We start from the raw sequence: 19,425 nt of genomic DNA, 5'->3' as shown, positions 1-19,425 counted from the left end.
AGAAAACAAAAGGAGGTCTTGTTACAGTACTTAACTGTTGTCCCAAGTGAGGATTTTGCAGTAATTGACAAGATGAATGTGAGGGTTTCTTTGCTTAGAGCTCCACCAATCTCAGAACCAGAAAAATGGGGATTGTCTCAAAGCAGTTTTTCCTAGAAGCCCTATGGTTTCAATGTGCAATTTTGCAGAACATGAGGTTCACTCAAAGATAATAACTTCTATCATCTTATAGTAGGAACTTTTACCGGTGGCATAGTCATGGCAACACACAAAATAATTATTTCTGTGCAACTACATTGAGATGCTGATTTGAATATTACTAGTTTTGTAGTATTGGTGAAGGGTAGTTGTAAGAAAGGCACTCTGGGACACGGTGCCCTCCCACAAGAGGAAACCACCCTTAGAAGGATTTACACCACCCTGGAAGGGGCCCTCCAACCTTTTCCACCTGATAGATGACAAAAACCTGATTGGATAACAGGTGCAGGGAGGGTAAATCAGATTAAAAGAGCACTCCCAACAAAGCCCATAAAAACCCCTAGACTTAGAAACCCAGATGTCAACCTTCTGGGAACCCTTTCCTCTTGCGGAGCTTTGTACTGGCACTTGACTGTCTTCGCTTTGTTGTCCAGCACTCTTCATCTGGTCTACATCTTCACTCTTTAAAGTGGCATAACCAAGAACTGGGGCACTGAAGAAGGAAATCCCATAACAGCATTTGCAATTGGGTTTTTAGGTTCTAAGAACTATACATTTAGGAAATGTATGTAGTTATATATACACATACATAGTTTTACATGTATAGATATTTAACATAATTTAAGTGCCACAGTGGGGGCTCCTGGGTGGCTCAGTAGGTTAAACGTCTGCTTTCAGCTTAGGTCATGATCCCAGGGTCTTGGGATCAAGCCGCACGTCCCCTGCCGGTTCTCCTACACAGCTCTCTCTTTCTCTCTCTCTGTCTCAAAATCTTTAAATACTACAGTAGGAATCAACAAGAATGTCATTGAAAGGATCATTCAAGTTTGAGAAACATTATTGTTTGATTGCCATCTCTGTAATCCCCCTGAGCTACCAACACTTTTAATCCTGTCCTGTTCCCTATACTTTTGTGAAGAGGTGAGGTTAGGCAGTTTATCGGTTAGCTATTGCCGCAATAATGCTGCCTAACAAGCCACTCCAAAACTCAGGTTTTTAAGTGACAACCACCATTTATTCTCATAGCTGGCTTTGCCTTTCCTTGCAGGTCTGTGGGTTAACGAGGGTGGCTCAGCTTTGCATATCTAATTGTCCTTGCGCAAGTCAGCTAACTGGGCCATGGCACAAGGAGGAAACAATAGAGACTTCTTAAAACCTGCTCTGAAAACTGACTCACTGCTGAGTCTGCCTACTTGTCATTAACCTAGGCAAGCCACCTGGTCAAGTCCAAAGTCAAAGGGTGGGCAAATAATACTCCTTCCACCCTGAGGCTATTGCAAGGATATGCTGCAAGAAACAGTGATGAATTGCCAGTCATTTAGACTACCATGGTCTGCGACTAGTTAAGATATCTTTGTCCTGTTTTTGCAAATAACCCCTGAGCAGTTATACTGAACAAAGTGTATGTTGAAATAACTCTAAGGTTCTAGATAAGCTAGGGGAGATGATAAACCCTGATTAAAGTGACAAAGGTAATGCATAAGCCAGGGTAGGAAAAATAACTTCTATTAATGGGAATTTAAGAACAGCATTGTGCTAGGAACTGAAGCAGAACCCCTTTATCCTTGCAGCCTCATAATTCAAAATCTATTAGATTTTAATTGAATATACTATTCATAATACTGTGAATACATATGTAAACAGAGACTCGTTTATAATAGTATGCAAAGGTACTTTATTCTTCGTGTTTAAAAATGTGCATTATTTTCATTACTGTTGTGCTGGTTTCTATTTTATATCACAATGTCCTGAGTGAGAGGAATTATTCAGTATTTTTGTTTAAATGAGAGATTAAATGTTAAATTTATTCCAATTTCATGCCTGCAGATGCTGCAGGGCATGGTAAACAAGGCAAAAAAGGCAAACTCTTCTCCTCCATTTAACCATATACAATATTTTGGCATTTTTATGATATGCAAGTTGATTTAATTCATTGACTTGGTTTGAAAGCTGGCAACAGTAAGGTAGGATCTCTACGAGGTAGGATCTTCCTCCATAGCTACTCCAAATATCATAATTCCTGAGCTACACTGTGAGCTCTGAAATGATGTTCACTACAACATTCTTGAAGCCTTCACATCTTAATGTGACACCTTCTGTCAAGGTAGGGAAGTATCTGTTAAAAACCTTCTTAGCCAAGGCACCTGGGTGGCTCAGTGGGTTAAGCCTCTCTGCCTTTGGATCTTGTGATCTCTCAATCTCTGTCAAATAAATAAATAAAATTAAAAAAAAAAAACACCTTCTTAGCCAACCCATACCAGCAGCAATCTTAACCACTAAGTTACTATAAGAAAAAAATCAACTTACCAAGCATTAATAGAAATTTGTGCCCAATCCCTTTGCAGGATATTAACGCTCTGAGAGACAAGAGAGGTCCTCATCAACTGATTCCATGGACAGTGACTCCTACTGTTGGGTACCTTATGTCCAGAGCATAACCAAACAAGCTGGGCAACCCCCATCCCCTGACTAGTTTATCACTATTTATACACAAGGTATATTTATTTATTTATTTATTTTAAGATTTTATTTATTTGACAGACAGAGATCATAAGTAGGCAGAGAGGCAGGCGGAGAGAGAGAGAGAGAGAGAGGAGGAAGCAGGCTTCCCACAGAGCAGAGAGCCCGATGCGGAGCTGGATCCCAGTACCCTGGGATCATGACCTGAGCCGAAGGCAGAGGCTTTAACCCACTGAGCCACCCAGGCGCCCCCACAAGGTATATTTAAAACTGATCCCAAGTCAAGTATTGCAGTCATAACCCCAAGAAATAGTTCAGTTCTAGTATATCAGGTTCCTGCAAGATACCAGATGGAGGGAGAAACCACTTCAAAACAAAGAGTGATGGTTCGTCACCTTTTACAAGTGAGAGGAAAATATCAAGGAGAGAATAAAATGTCGCCCTCCTAAACTCATCAAATTAATGGCTGTCTTCACAGCCTTAACTGACAAAATCCAGAGTCCTCAATTTCCCCATTTCAAGAGCCCGTTTTCAAGGCGAAGAAGAGCTTTGACGTCATCCCCTCTTCGCTGTCTTTTCACGACTGTATTCCGGATTCTCCACCCTCCTTTCGAGACACAGCTAGGCGTGTTCACCTCAAAAGCTTCTCCAAAAACACTCAAGCTCAAATTTCATATACGGTGGTCAAGGTAGGCCTGGGAGCGGTAGTGACTGACGGGAGAGGAGTGGAAGGCGGTGGAGGAAGGCTTTGCAGGCGAGGAAAAACGGCTAGGAAACTATTCTGAACACCTCCTACCGCCCTGTGGCACCTAGCAGTGTTGGACTGGATACGTGCTGGAGCTACTGCTTTAATTCTTTCCCGGGAGGTTTTGGCTCTGGAGGGGAAGAGAACCGTGAGGGTCCACGGGACTTCCTTAGCCCGAAATGGAACCAGGGCAGCTGGAGGAGGAGGCTGCCAGGGTTCATCTGCACGCCTTGGGGGCGGATCTCGGCGGCAACCCTCATCAGCCGGGTTTCTGCCGGCCTAGTTGTGTTGCCCAGTGGGCCTGGGGCAAGGATGTGGGCGCAAATCCTGCTTCCAGGCGGCCCCTAACTCCATGACCTCCGTGTGCAATCAGTACAAACGTAAACATGCCAGCCGGTGTCGGCCCGGAGACCCGTCACGCGGCTTCACTCGGGCGAGCAATGACGCTGTCAGGGTACACCGCGCGAGGCAGGCCGGGGGCCTTCTGCCCCCGCCCCGCCCACTCTTCCGGCCCCGCCCGGCTGGCCACGCCCTCCCCGTGATTGGCTGAGCCTCAGGGCGGTGGCGGCACGATTGGCAGGAACTCTGGGACGCTCTAGGCTCGGGAGCGCGCCACGTGTATGTAGGGGCGGACCGGAAGGCGCAGGCTCCAGCTGACGCGGCCGGCTGCGCGGCTGAGTGGCGGCCATGGAGCGGGACGGGCAGCAGCTGTCCGCGCGGCCGGCCCTGGAGACGGAGGGGTTGCGCTACCTGCACGTCACCGGTGAGTCGCCGCGGGCCACGGGCTCGTACCGCCGGCTCCCCCGGGCGCCGCCATGTTCGGTGGGTCGTCCTCTGCTGCGCGCCGGGCCGGGCCTGGGGAGGCCGGGGAAAGCCTGGCTGGCGGCCGGGAGGCGCCGCACGCAGGTCGGGGAGGAGGGCCTGGAACACGCGCGGAGGCCGTCCCGGAGCCACAGTCCTCTGGGCGGGGCCGTCAGTCTCTCTTTTTTGCGCGAATCCTTTACTTAATGCGAAGCAAGCCCTTCCGGGTTGCGGTGACTGGAGCCGCTCGGCCCTGGGCATATTCCTCCAGGTCTCGAGTCACCCCCTCCACCCACGCCCGGCTCTGTGTCGGCCCCCACGGCCACCTCTTTCTATAAGTTCCTGAGGTCTGAAAGGCCACTGCCCTCCCGAGCAGGATAAACTTCCTTTTCCCCCATCAAAACCCTCTCTGCAGTGCCCTCCAGCCTCCGGACTTGCCCCTCAACTCCCCACATGGTTGAGGAGTCCCTTCTCGGTGACCCCTGAATTGTTCTCGCTTCTATTCTGACTGCCTCCTTAGGAGGCCATTTCCTCCGCCAGACCCGGAGGGTTTTGAGGGCAGGAGCTACACTTCCCGTCGTCTTCGTTGAATTTTATGGAAAAAAGTCTAGTAGTGTGGTAATGACTTTCGGTTTCTTGAAAACTGTTTGCTTCTTTTCAGTGGGCTCCCTGCTAGCCACCTATGGCTGGTACATCGTCTTCAGCTGCATCCTTCTCTACGTGGTGTTTCAGAAGCTTTCCACCCGGCTGAGGGCCTTGAGACAGAGGCAGCTGGACCGAGCCGCGGCCGCAGTGGGTTAGTGTTTAGAAATTAGTCTGTTAGGAAGAGCAAGAAGTTCACGATTCTAATCTGTGTGAAGGGAAAGCCATTTTATGCTTCTGTAATTGATTTTGGGGAATGTGCAGTAGCTTTTCTTTCTTTCTTTTTTTTTTTTAAATTTCAGAGATTTTAATGAGATGGAAAACCTGCTTGATGGTGGGTAGAGCACTCACTGCGTATCCTGTTAAATGGGTTTTCATTTATAGTGTGGATTGAAATGAAAACGTCACAGCTTCTCCAGACTTGCGGGTCTGCCTGTTGAATCTCTAGAACCATTGGAAGTGCAGGAAACTCAGCCGTGGTTCTTTATATCCACCACATTTTGATTTTCACAACTTCCTCATCAGATCTGATTTCAAGTTACAGTTGGTAGTTTCAAAAACGTACTCCCTCGGAAAACAGTAGCCTTTTTCGCTAGGCAGAAGCTAGTTTCTGAGGACGTATCTAAAACAAATGTCAAGCATTTTGAAAACGGCAGCTCACTGAAATACAAATCAGTCTTCTGACTCAGCACGGTTAGAGTGTGGGGAGAAAAGCAAATGCCGTAATACAAAAGGAGTCACTAGCAGAAAGACTTAGGAATGTCCTTCTCTCAAACATACCTCTCCTCTCCTCCCATGAAATTCTGTGGTCCTGCCATTCTCTCAGTCTTTTTGATTGCTGGCTGTACTTCTGACAACAAACTACATATTACAGGTTGACCTCTTGCATAAATGCGGGATTTCAAGAGGGTGGCAGGGGTGTTAGGAAACAGCGTCGGTCGCCTGGTGAAGCCATCTCTACGAGTGTCGTGCTCGCAGGGTGAGACCCGCTCTTACAACTGAAAAGTAGGTTTATAAGACGACGATAGGCTGGGCATTTTTAGAGAGGCCTATTTGTTTCTGTATTTGTTTCTGTGAGGTACTACAAAAAGTAGGCGTGCAGTCAAAAGTGTTATGTTGTGCTGTTGTACAATTTTATAGGGAACATGGTTAAAAAAAATCCACACTCGATTTTATTCTAAGAATGACCTGAAAGTTAGAAATGTTACCAAAATTTACATTTCTGTGAAGTGGAAGTATGATTTTGTTTTGTTTCTAAAGATAAAGTTCTAGTCAGATCTCCCACCACGCAAGCACAGACCCACACATCCGTTGCTACCTGGACCACAACACTTTGGCCCATTTTATGTGGATTCAATTAAGTGCTCTTTTTTCCACCACTGTGTAGGTAGTGATGGTTGCTTATACTTTTGGAGAGTGCTGCTGTGAACACATAGTTCTACTTAGTTTTCTTTAAAAATGGCCACACCGCTGTGTGTGTGCCCTGAGGTGGTTCTGGACAGGGTTGTCTGAACAGATGAGCAGGTAGAGAGCTTGACAGTGTATTTATATAAAACAAAGCAGAGAAAACATTGATAAAACTGGGGAGCTCATTTCCATTAATACTAACTGGAAGGATTCTTCTTTTCTGTAGAAGCAAGCGTAAAATGCCTAAAGATCTTTACCTCTTTGTGGTCTGGATCTGGGCTAAATAAGCGATGGCTAGTAGTCAGAAAATTCTATCTTCCCTTGTTATCTTTTCCAATTCCAGTAAGGTTGGAGACTGGATGTTAGAAGCCCAGGTTGTGGAATGGAATCTAGGGGTGCCCCTCAGACCACTTACATTCTGAGTGGGAATTGCTGAGGGAGCCCAGAAGACATGTTTCTCACAGGGATATCTGGAACCCTGCACCTTTAACGGGGGGCTAAGAAGCACGGCAGTAGGACAGTCTTCTGCCCCCATAAGCAGCAAAATTTATGCACAGCAGGAGAATTTTCATGTAAAGTACGTGTTTCTACACTGCTTGACATCAGTACTTCTGTATCCTAATAATACGGACCTCAAGAGTTTCTTTTTTTCTCAAATTTTTTCCTGACATTTTAGAACCTGATGTTGTCGTTAAACGACAGGAGGCTTTAGCAGCTGCTCGTTTGAAAATGCAAGAAGAATTAAATGCACAAGTTGAAAAGCATAAGGAAAAACTAAGACAGGTATGAGCTGGTTTTAATTCAGTACATGCTTTTAAGAAATATTTTGCTGCTTCGTGGGTGAGAGAGAGAGAGAGAGAGAGAGTGTGTGTGTGTGTGTGTGTGTATGCACACTTGCCTGCATGTCCTCCCCACCCCTGCCCCTTAGGGGAGGTACTGGAAACAACTAATTATGGCAGAATCAATTCCACTTAGCTCAGTATTGGTCAGCATCCTTTCTTTGTGTAATACCTTAACCGTTTATGGAGTAAATACTCTTTAAAAAAGGTGTTCCTTTATTTACCTTTTTACTTTTCAATGGTTTCTTCACAGTATTCTCACCCAAAATTGTGTGTCCCATTGCCATGCCACTGGACACACAGAGTACACATTCAGCTTCTTCCTCCATCGTCTGTCTCAGGCCTCATCTCTCACACGAGGCCATTCAGTGGACTGAGGGAGAGCCGGGGGGAGGTCAGCAGTGGGCCCAACCCAGGAGTAAGATGGGGAGCAGGAGGTGGAGTTTTGAAAGATGTTTTTTTTGTTTGTTTGTTTTTGTTTTTTAAGATTTTATTATTTATTTATTTATTTGACAGACAGAGATCACAAGTAGGCAGAGAGGCAGGCAGAGAGAGAGGGAGGAGGAAGCAGGCTCCCTGCGGAGCAGAGAGCCCGATGTGGGGCTCGATCCCAGGACCCTGGGATCATGACCTGAGCCGAAGGCAGAGGCCTTAACCCACTGAGCCACCCAGGCGCCCTTGATGTTTTTAAAAGGCATGTGGTTTGGTTGGGGATCAGTAAGAGGGGAGGAGGAAGGAAGAGCCAAGGACAGCTGTTGGAAGTGACCTGAGCAGTCCGGTGGGTTGTGCCACCCTTCACAGAAGCAAGGCCACCCACCAGATTTGTCCCAGTCTATGTAACTGAAACAACCAGGTTGTAGATTCTGCTTTCCAAGAAGTTTCGATCCAGATGTTTCTGGCCTTGCTTCATCTTCTGAGAAGAAAGCGTCTGCATGCTCTAAGGCAACAGAGAAATTGGCCTTCCTGTTGGTTTTGCCTGTGTCTCTGGTGTTTCCAGGGTCCTGTGCCTTTCTGCCACTGCTAGTGGCTCTTGTGGTTTCTGCATGGTCATCCAGTACGTGGCTGGTCTCCCCAGCTTGGCCGGAACCCAGGAGGAAAGGGCAGAACAAGACCACACCTCCTCCACACGTTCTTCCTCCTTCGTCACCCAGTGTTGGCAGCCTTCTTCACTGTTCAGTTGTGTCCTTTCAACTTAAACGCAGTCACTAACCTAGAGTGAACTAGCACATTACTGTTACTTATTTAATTTTTTAAATCATACAAAGTAAAAAAAAAACATTGTTATAAAAATCTGTACCATGAAAATTAAGTCTCTGATCTCCTTGTTCCTCTACCTGCTGCTGCCCAAGCATTCCATGTTTGATTTTTAGGTTTTTTTCTAGAAATATTTATCTATAATATAAACACGTGTAGAAATTTTTCATTAAAATGGCAGCATAGTATACATAGGTGCCATTTTTGAGCCGTTCTATTTTAGTTTTTCTCCTTGTTGATCTCCAGCCATTATTACGGTTTTGTCCCGAGAGCTGTAGACTAGGTTGAGTTCCTGCTTCGTGTCAGAATTGATGACTTCAGCATCTGAGTTTTTTGTGTGTGTTAGTAAAATAGCTTGATCACTTATGCAGTTTGCTGATGTAGCTGAAAATAATCTTTTTAAAAGATTATTAAGACTTTTTAAAATTGTAGTGTGCCCCCCCACCAAAACTGGGAAAGGGACAAAAGCCTGTGTTCTGTTTTAAGATTGTTAAAGCACATGGGGTTCTATCTCCTGTACTTACAGGCAGCGTAGTAATAACAAACTGAATGAGTCCGTCCGACCCACAGCTGAATGAGCTCTTCTGCCTGCTGTGTCAGGACCTGTCTGCTGTGTTCCATCCTGGGGTTCTGCATGTCAGCTAGGAGTGTAGACTAGCCTTCAGGCCAAGAGATGATTTCTTCCTTGGCCTCTTGTCCCTGCAGACAGTGGAAGCATGAGGTCAGGTATGGGGGGTTAGCAGCAGCAGCCCCTGAAAGCCGTGGAGAAATTTTCTGGAAATGTGCTTCCTAAGGCATCTCCTCACATATCCCCGTGACGTCACAGTTAACTGGAACAGAGCGAGCAGGAGTTCGGGTCTGGCTTCCCTGGGGCGTGAGGAGTGTAGGGTACAGAGGTTTGTGCACAGGCAGGTTGCGGTCCTGTGCCTGGCTGTCGGGCAGGCATGCTGCTTTACAAGGAGGAGGAAGCAGAGGCGAAGGTCCAGGGCACTGGGTTTCCCTCCGCCTGGGGAGTCTGTTCCCTGTGTGCTGACAAGCTTTCTCAAGTGCTCATTGTGCACAGTTTTCTGCTAAAACTAATTTTCCTTTGTTTCCAGTAGTACTTGACTTTTCAGAGTGCTTTCCCATCTGTTCTCACTGGAGCCTCACAGTCTGCAAAGCAGAGGGAGCGAGCGGCTTTCCTTAGGTACCTCCGCCAGGCGGCACCAGAGCAGGCTGCCAGCCATGCTCACCCATTCCAAATGCGAATTCTTCCGTGTTACAAAAATGTCCGACTGTGGGCAAGTTTCAGAAGAACTGAAACGGTATTCTTTTTCCATGACACATCTTGCTTTCTTTAATAGTTTATAAAAACATGGGTGCCTGGGTGGCTCAGTTGGTTAATGTCTGCCCTCCGCCTCTGCCTTCGGCTTAGGTCATGATCCTAGGGTCCTGGGATCAAGCCCCAAGTCTGGCTCCCTGCTTAGTGGGGAGTCTGCTTCTCCCTCTCCCCACTCACGTTCTCTCTCTCTCTCTCTCTCAAATAAATAAAATCTTAAAAGAAAGTTTCTATGAGTTAAACTCCTACCATTAGATGACAGCAGTGTTATTAACTACAGTTAATAACAGGTGAAGGTTTGTTTTAAAGGTGAAGGTTTGTTTTAAAGGACTTTAAAATGAAAAAGTCACCAAAATTAGTGTTTTCTATGGGAAAGATGGCAGCTTATGAATTCATACTGTTACCTGTGCAATTCTTTCTCAGCTTGAAGAACAAAAAAGGAGACAGAAGATTGAAATGTGGGACAGCATGCAAGAAGGGAAAAGTTACAAAGGAAATGCAAGAAAGCCTCCAGAAGAAGATGGTCCTGGGCCTTCTACTTCGTCAGTCCTGCCAAAACGGAAAGCTGACAGGAAGCCGCTGCGGGGAGGTGGTGAGTACCAGACACTAAAAGATTCTGAGCAATTACAGGGTAGGTTTACCTTGTAAAAACAAGATTCTGTTTCTTCCTTTTATTATCTGTAAATTGAAGCTAATTCCTAAGCTTGGGATTATGAAGATAAATAAAAGAAACCCATGCAAAGCATCCCTTAATGGCTAGCGGTCACCAGCTTGGTGAGCTCAGTGCCCTTGTTGCCCAGTGTCCCAGGGCAAGGATGTGAGTGTAGGTCCTGCTTCCAGGAGGCCTGTACCCTCCTGGGCCTCAGTGTCCAATCAGCAAAGAAAAACAAAAAGAAGTAAACACTGAATAAGAAATTGAAAAGGGAGGTCAGTCATGGCTCCTCGGATGTATGCCTCTCACCCTCGTCCCCCATGGCCCCGGCAGGGGAGAGGTAAGCAGAGGGGCGAGGGATAGTTTGCACCCCCTGCAGAGGCGCGTCACAGGGCTAGAACGCTGTGGTTTTGGTCCTCCCAGCCATGGCCGGCTTGTTTCTTGCAAATGACTTCCTCAAGGATACATGGACAGATGGTCATTCAGAGCTTTCTTCTGCGCGCAACTCCTGCCCCCTACACTCTAGGTGATGCGGTCGCTCTCGTCTCCATCCCATTCTTGAGGTATTTCACATCCTTTTGGGAAGATGTGACTCACACACAAATGAAAATAAGTCATGTTTGTGATCTGCTAGCAGTTCTGCCTGGAGCCTGAGGGAGGAGGGGGCAAAGGTGCCAGAACGCTTTGTGGAGGAACCAGTTATAGGCCGAATGCTTCTCTTCCCTGTGGGAAGAGGGGCTGTCTGTAGAGGTGCTGCAGAGGCTGGCATCATGGGGGGATCCTGGGGAGACTGGCACGTGGGCTCTGAGGCAGCGCAGACACAAGCTGGGCCGTGCTTAAAGGCTGAGCCCTATCCCCTTTGTGTCAGGAACCCAGAGCTGGCTTGCTGGAGGAGCAGTGTGTCGGAGAAGAAAATGCTGTTTTAAAACTTTCTCTCGGGGGGCGCCTGGGTGGCTCAGTGGGTTAAAGCCTCTGCCTTCAGCTCAGGTCATGGTCCCAGGGTCCTGGGATCGAGCCCCGCATCGGGCTCTCTGCTCCTCAGGGAGCCTGCTTCCTCCTCTCTCTCTGCCTGCCTCTCTGCCTACTTCTGATCTCTCTCTGTCAAATAAATAAAATCTTTAAAAAAAAAAAAAAACTTTCTCTCGGGACGCCTGGGTGGTGCAGTTGGGTAGGTGTCCCACCCTTGGTTTCGGCTCAGTCATGATCTCAGGGTTGTAGGATCAAATCATGATTCCAGGGTCCTGGGATTGAGTCCCCCATAGGTTCTCTGCTCAGCAGGGAGCCTGCTTCCTCCTCTCTCTCTCTCTGCCTGCCTCTCTGCCTACTTGTGATCTCTCTCTGTCAAATAAATAAATAAAATCTTTAAAGAAAAAATCAGCCAGAAGATATTTTTTGGAGCAAACAGTGATATTTAGGAGAGGAGTGGGTGTTGTTGGAAATGTAATGCATGACTTGCTTCTGTGTCTGGTCTCTGTCAGTGTTTCCAACAATCCTGAGCTAGGTGCTGTCTGGCTAGCTTGGTTTTATCGATAAGGGAACAGAGGCATGGGGAGTTATTGCCCAAAGATCCCACAGCAAAACCTCAGCTAAGGTCTCACTGGCCAAAAGCCTGAGCACTCAACCTGGTCACCTAATGTCCATTAACACTAGGTTAAAAATGTTAATAATATTCCCATTAACTTTGGGAAGCTAATGAGTGGGTGGGGTTAGGAGCATGACCTAGGTCTGACCGATAGAAGGGCAAAGTTCCGTTCTGTTTTGATTTTTTTTAACATTTATTTTCTGTAGCTTGCACAGTCCTTATTTGAATGTACACATCTTATGAAGCCCTGCAGCAGAAGCCTTCATATGCCTAAATCCAGTGATTCTGAGAGGTTTTGGGGACAAATTTATTGCGTGTTTTGGGGAGTTTTTATGTTTCTGAAGAGTTAAGACCAGGAAGCTAGATGGCTTCTTTTATTCCCACCAGAAAGTCAGTTCAAGGTGCAGTGACAGAATAAAGTATTTTTTTCACATGGTAGCTGAAAGTTTTATGTAAAGGTCTGTGAGAAGAGCATCCATATCTTCGTAGTCCTTTGTGTGTCAGGCTCACGATTTTATGTTTTATACAGAATGTTCCCAGTACTGTTTTGCTTCCTTTTTCTCGTCCCAGGTTACAACCCTTTGTCTGGTGAAGGAGGTGGAACGTGCTCTTGGAGACCCGGACGCAGAGGCCCGTCATCTGGTGGATGAGGCTAAGAATCTTGCTAGTGTCACTTTTGACATTAGCAAGATGAATCGGTAACCCTGAATTCAATTGCCTTACGCACACTTTTCACAGTGACTAGCCAAGGGAAGTGGGGTTTATTTCTGCTCTTAACTACACTGCGTCTTTAACGGTTGAAGCCAGCATAGGATATAGATGTCACCACTAGTGGTAGTGACAGTCTGTCACACTTCAGTTAAGCCAGTGACTGCACTCATTGATTTCATGGGTAATTGCTAGTTGGTAGATAAAGCCCTCCAGGTGATTAACAACAGTCTTGATAAAAGCGACCTAGTGATGGTTTTTCACGTTAGAAGTCCTTGCTGGTTGGACAGTCTCTGTGACAGGTTGCGTTGAATGATGTCTTCCTTGTAAATGGTGAGCCCACCAGCGAGGATTACTGATGCAGACAGTTGATGGGGTTGTTTCTGTATATTTATGTTTATGTACAGAACTTTGTAAAAAAGAAACTGTATATATTAAAAAAAATGCAAAAAACATTTTTAGCATCTTTATTAAATTCAAGGAAATTTCTTTATGAACTTGAATTTGTCTGCCAAACATTAAACAGCTTTTTATCATTCCACCATAACCTCCTATCGCTACTTCTTTTCCCTACTCACGGTTTCTCTCCTGTGGTGAGCGAGGTGAGTGACAGTCAGCTACAATGATCCCCAGAGTTGGCAGATCCCTTGGGGTTTGTCCATAGAGTCGGGCGCTCGGAGCTGAGTTGCTAAATTAATAGGATAAAGAAACATCTTGTCTAGAAGTGTCTTGAGGGCCAACCAGATTTCTAAGGGCCCTTTTGGTTATTCCCCTCACACCATGACTCATTTGTTACGTTCTTGTCTAGAGGCTCTGTCTGGAGTACACTATACAGGGCCAAAGAGTATATATGTCAGGCTGGGCAGGATAATAGTGTTGGGTTTGTGTACTTTTTTAGAAAAAAAAATTTTTATTTAAATTTAAATCCAATTAATTAATATAAAATGTATTATTAGTTCCAGAGGTAGAGGTAAGTGATTCATCTGTCTTATATAATGCCCAATGCTCATGGTATCACGTGCCCTCCTTAATGTCCATAACCCAGGGTTTGCACACTTTTCTTAAGGAATGTTGAAAACAAAACCAAAGATTCTTAGCTCATGGCCTATATGCTGTAGTTTACTGATCCTGCTGTCAAGTCGCGATCATAAGAAGGAACAAAATTAACCTGCATGATAGTGGTAATTAGCCAGAAGAGTATTCTAGAGTGGTCTCATATGTCTAAATTAGTCAACATTTGTTGAGTATCTGGTATGTGTGAAGGATTCTGAGGTCTTCTTGATATACATAAAGGAACAAATATAGTCTGGTCCTGTGGAACTCACAGTCTCTTGCGGAGGATTGGGGAGAACAGAAACAGGACACTTGAAGAACAGTGTATTTACAAATAGGTTGGAATAGTCCGGACTAAGAATTCGAGTCTGAAGACATTTGAGTCTAATTTTGGGTGGGGACAGCGGGGGCTCCACATGAGAAGGTCAGTGAATATAAGGGTGAGGCTTGTGAGGGTTAGGACATCCCAGTTCCCAGTTTTTAACTAAGATTGGCTTTTAACCAGCGTAGAAGGTTTACAGCATGGGAAGTTTCAGACTTGGATTAAAGTATTTCATCCAGATTCGTTGTTTACATTGAGAGATTCCCTTGTAGGCTCCCAAAGGAACTTCTTAATAATTCTTTCCTTCATGTATTTTCTGGAGCTGAAAACATGTGTTAAGTTGCTCTCCGTGATTCATTTTAGACGTAGAAGGGCATGTTTTGATATACTCTGAGATGTGACTCATCTCCCTCAAGCCTCACTTTTTCCATAAATCTAGAAATTAGTCATGAGCACATGGGAAGAAACGATGGTTGAATTCTGAGCCTTGATCACCATGGTCGACTTCCCTCTTGTGTTCCTAACGACCAAGGGTTGTGTATAACCAGGGTGGGAAGCTATCTGGCTAATGAAACAGTTACATGGGATAGTATTATTAATAATTAATATTTGGCTGTTAATTAATATTATTAACGGGTGAAAATCGTGTGCTGCAAGCCTAGGGCAGAAAGCATTCCAAAAGGGTAGACAGGAAGCCAGGGATGGTGAGTCTTGCTCTCCTCTTGAAAGGATGAGGAAGTGGGACTAGAACCCAAGGCCTGTGGAGAAGAACAGAGTGGGCCGTGGAGGAGCCATGTCGAACTGGGTAGGACACTGCCCGTGCCTCAATGAGGGGCTACAGCTAGGATGGCAGCTTGGAACTGGTGTGCTAGACACGGGAGGCACAAGTGTTCAGTGATGACTGTGTTACCCAGTCCTTCCTGATCATGGGGCAACGTTAGTAGATTCTTGGGCAAAATACATGTGAATCATCAGTTGAAACTGTGGTAGCTGGAGTTCTGTCCTTGGCCAACGCACCTGCCTCTGTACGTGGGGAGAAAGTCATTTGGGTCTTATCCCTTTCTAATGGACTCCACTCCTGCCTTGCCTTCCTCTCCTTCCTCTCCCTTCCCCTCTGCCATCGCTGCTAGCTCTTCACCCAATATTCACATGCTTTGCCTTCAGACCAGAACAAGGCCATATTGAATAAACCAAGCCCCGGCTCCCTCTGGTGCCCTTCTCTGCAGTGCAAGCTTTGAGTTGTCGCCACCTGTCCTCTGCCTCTTGCCCTGCCCTCTGCTTCACACCAGGCTCTCACTGGGTCATCGGATTTCAAACTGGTGGGACTGTTGGTCACAGCTTACCTGGCCTGGTAGCACTTGGCCCCTGCCTGCCACCCTCCTTCGTCTGCCGTAGCACCCCCACACTGGGGTTTACTCCCCGACTGCCTATACCTCTCCCTTTGGCAGTTCCCTCCCTGCCAAAGTGTTCTGTATTCTCTCTCCTGTTCCTCTTCCTCACCAACGCTCTTCTTAGGGTCCCCTGTGGTATTAAGTCTGATGGATCATTCTCGATACTCCCCTTCAGCAAGCATTATCTGCGATAATTGAGCACTCCTTGAAAAATACTGTCCTCTTGATTTCTAGAACTCCACACGTGACGAGTTTTCTCCTACCTTTCTGGCCACTCCTCAGTGCTTTGTTTTCTCACTTTGTGACCACTGAATGCTGGAGTTAGAGGAGGTTAAAAGAGGCAAGAAGGTAACCAATGTCAGTGGCATTGCAGAAACTGCAGCTGTACAAACACCTCACTCACTGGTTGGCTGGCGCTCGGCTGGGCAGCAGGTGACTGGGCCTGTGCTTCTCCATCTCCGGCAGCCCAGCTGGGCTTGTTCACATGCTGGTTCAGTTCTAAGAATAGTGTGTTAACTTTTCCCAGTCTGTTTGCATCACATTTGCTACCATCCCATCAGCCAAGGCAATTCCTAAGTCCAGGCCCAATGCAAAGGGGAGAGGAAGACTGCTTCTCAAAGGAGAGGTAGCCAAAAGCACGCACAAGATGCAGAGAAGGGAAAGAATCTGGCTATTTGCAGTGGAAATACTGTAAATCCTCTTGGATCTTGTAATATCCATCTTTCAGCCTGTGAAATCCCCAGTCTGGATCAAGGCTGCCCTCACTTGATCCTTGAGGACCATCCCCAAGATTTACAACCAAGAGAAATGCCTTGCAAAGGGGAAGAATCCAGCTCTGATAAACCCACCACTCCCCAATCCCAGAAGGAGCCTGCAAAATGGCCTGGTAATCGGCAGGGACCGACAGGACACATGGCTCCCTCAGACAGGTTGAGGAGTCAGCAAAGGAGCTAACTGCAAAGGTATAATGGGCTTTAGGGAAACCAGTGAAGGAGGGTGCAGGACTGGGGGCAGCTAGCAACACTGGGGAACCGTTGATGCCCTCTCCCCACCACACAGGCCTGAAGAGGCACAAAAAGAACAGCTACCAGGACCCTTAGAGAGAGAGGGACTGTGTGGAGAAAGCCACCTGACAGGCCTGCAATAGAGTGAGCCAACTGTCACTTCCCAGTGAGAAGGAACCAGAATAAGTCCTCTGACCCCACTTTCCCACCCATCAGTCTCTGCCAGTGTCTTTCACTGGCTGAACTGGGCTGAAAGCTTGAATCCCTGCGGAAAACATGGCAGCTAGACTGGTCAACCGATCCCCTGGTGGTTGCTACAGGTTGAACTACGTCCCCCAAAGGATACGTTGGAAATCCTAACCCCCAGGACCTGTGAGTGTGACCTCATTTGGAAATAGGGTCTTTGCAGATGTGATCAAGTTAAAACGAGGTCTGGGGCATCTGGGTGGTTCAGTCAGTTAAACGTCTGCCTTGGGCTCAGGTCATGATCCTGGAGTCCTGGGATGGAGCCCTATATCAGGGTTCCTGCTCGGTGGGGAGTTGGACTCTCCCTCTCCTTCTGCCTCTCCCCCCATTCGTGCTCTCTTTTGCGCTCTCTCTTTCTCTCAAATAAATGTTAAAAAATAAAAAAATTAAAATGAGCTCATTCAAGGTCCTACTGAATGAGGGTGGGCCCTAATCCAGTGAGATTGCCTACCAGCTGCTACGGCAGCGGTAACGAAGCCCCACAGACTGGGTATCTTCACAGAACTTTCTTCTTTCACGATTCTGGAGGCTTGCATCCCTCCTCTCTCAGAGATGGCCACCGTCTTGCCTCTTCACAGGGTCTTCTCTTTGTGGTTGGGCACAAAGAATTTTGTCTTTGCCCTAATCTCCTCAGAGACCAGTCAGGGGTTGGATTAGGGCCTACCTTAAGGCCTCATTTTTTTTTTTTTTTAATTTTATTTTTTATAAACATATAATATATTTTTATCCCCAGGGGTACAGGTCTGTGAATCAAGGCCTCATTTTAATGTAATGACATCTTTAAAGACTTTATCTCCAAATGCAGTCACATTCTGAGATACTGGAGGTTAAAGTTCCAACAGGTGACTTCTGGGGAACACAATTCAGCTCATAACACTGATGTCCTTATAAGAAGAGCAGACACACAGAAGACCACCATGTGAAGATAGAGGCAGAGATTGGAGTGAAACAGCCCCAAGCCAAGGAACGCCTGGGGCTCCCAGGACTGAGAAAGACAAGTGCCCCTCAGGGCACTGGAGAGAGCACGTCCATGCCCATGCTTCAGTTTGGACTCTACCCTTTAGAACTGTAGAAGAATAAAACCCAGTTTGTGGGGATTTGTTAGGGCAGCCAGAGGAAGCAGCTAATAGAGTGGCCTTAAAGATGGCCTCGAGAGGTGGCCCTGAGGACAGCCCTTCATCAACACGTTGAAAACAGTGCTCACAAGGAGGCATCCGTGTTTATCAGTATCCAGGATAGAAATCGTGAGAGTGCTGGGTAATTTATTTACCCCTCTGTACCTGCTCTCCACCCCATTCTTGCCCCAAGAGTCTGACCTGTATGAATTTCTGGGAGCCATCAACAGCAGTCCATTCATGCCAGCACCTGGGGGTGCTGACTCTAGGCCACTTTGACTGCAGACTGAGATGAGTCTAGCCGATTTGAACACCATTCCCTGGGGCTCCAGCCAACACATTAAACCCTGGATTCCATTTTGAGAAGTTTGGCTCCAGCGATCCTTTTATAATTCATTGTCCTTCTGACACCTTTGTAGTCCGTTACTAGGATTCTCCCCAGACTCCGGCCAGCACGGATAGACGATGTCCTGCCACATGTTACAGTGTATAGCTCTGCCCTCCCATCACAGGCCTGGTAACTTCCATCTGGGCTATGTTGGGATCAAACTCTTCCTGTGGCCTGGAGGCCCCGAGGAGGGGGAGAGATGAGGACTGAGGCTATAATGGACAATGGCAGGAGAGGCAGCTGCCGCAGGTGTGTTCATGGAAAGATGTTCCTGCAGGGGGAGGCTGGCTGGGGCTGAGGCAAAGGGATTTAGAGGTCAAAGTATTCAGCCTCCTCTGTGTCACCACGGAGCTCAGGGTCCCACTCTTTCCCATCAGTGCCCTTAGCATGAGAGACCAGACAAGGCTGAGCATTTAATTGGCAATGCAACTCTGTAACCCTTGCAGTCAGGCTCTGGACAGCCATTTCTCTCCTGCACCCAGACAATGCAGGAATTCCATCAGGGCTTTCTGATTTCCCACTTGGGTTTGGCATTGACCAAAAGTAACTACCTTCTGTTTGTCCTTCTCCCTGTCCTCACTATACACTTGGGGGCCATCAGAAGAGGCCAGGTGACCTCACTGTCTTCCCAGTCCCTTTTTTTTTTTTTTTAACCACCGGGACTGTTTCTCAGCCTTTGGATCTCCTCTTGCTTTGCTCTCCTCTCCTGTGACATCACCAGTGACACCTTGAATGCCTGAGATGCCGCTACATGCCTTGGCTTACCAGTGCCCTGTTGCTCACTCCCTAAACATATGAACAATGCAGCATTGTCCCCAGTCCCATTTTGAGGGTCTGCTTCCCACACCCACTCCCAGGACATTCACTGTAGGTAGCAGACAGGGTCTAGGCTAGAAAGAGATGGCCTGCATGAACTGGGCAATCAAGAAGAGCCCAACACAGGGACTGCATACAAAAGCATGGGCAGGGTTTAGGGAGTTGAAGAAGGAGGGTTTAGTGGCCCAGGGCTGGCAACACTCCGGAGGTCATCGTCACCGCCACGCCTGAGGCAGCAAGGAGAGTACAGAGCTGGACCCTTCCACAGAGGTAGGGGGCCCAGACAGTGTGACCTGTACCATGTGCTGCAAATGCTCTCTGGCTCTGAGGTGGTTTACAGTAAAGCATATGTGAACAGTGAGGTTAGTAAAAGAGCCATTTTATACAGAGAAAGGAGGAAAAGGACCATATATAGTTCCTGTTATTGAGCTTTTAATTTTGTTCTGAGCTTCTCAGTAACCAAGGCCAACAGGGAACCATAAGT

The 19,425-nt window shown here is 46.9% G+C and overlaps 1 protein-coding gene across 1 annotated transcript; it reads left to right on the top strand.

Annotated features, from left to right (window-relative positions):
* Positions 1-4,011: 4,011 nt before the first annotated feature.
* Positions 4,012-13,147, top strand: SELENOS (selenoprotein S). The gene is made up of 5 exons (XM_047736804.1): positions 4,012-4,166; positions 4,866-5,000; positions 6,930-7,036; positions 10,088-10,256; positions 12,469-13,147. Exons 1-5 carry the CDS (start codon positions 4,091-4,093, stop codon positions 12,546-12,548), a joined length of 567 nt encoding a protein of 188 aa, XP_047592760.1. The 5' UTR covers positions 4,012-4,090; the 3' UTR covers positions 12,549-13,147.
* The last annotated feature ends 6,278 nt before the right edge of the window (positions 13,148-19,425 follow it).

Source organism: Lutra lutra, chromosome 7, assembly GCF_902655055.1.
Source record: "Lutra lutra chromosome 7, mLutLut1.2, whole genome shotgun sequence".
In the NCBI taxonomy this organism is placed as follows: Eukaryota; Metazoa; Chordata; class Mammalia; order Carnivora; family Mustelidae; genus Lutra; species Lutra lutra.
The sequence above is the reverse complement of the archived record's forward strand: the minus strand, read 5'-3'. Positions and strand labels throughout refer to the sequence as shown.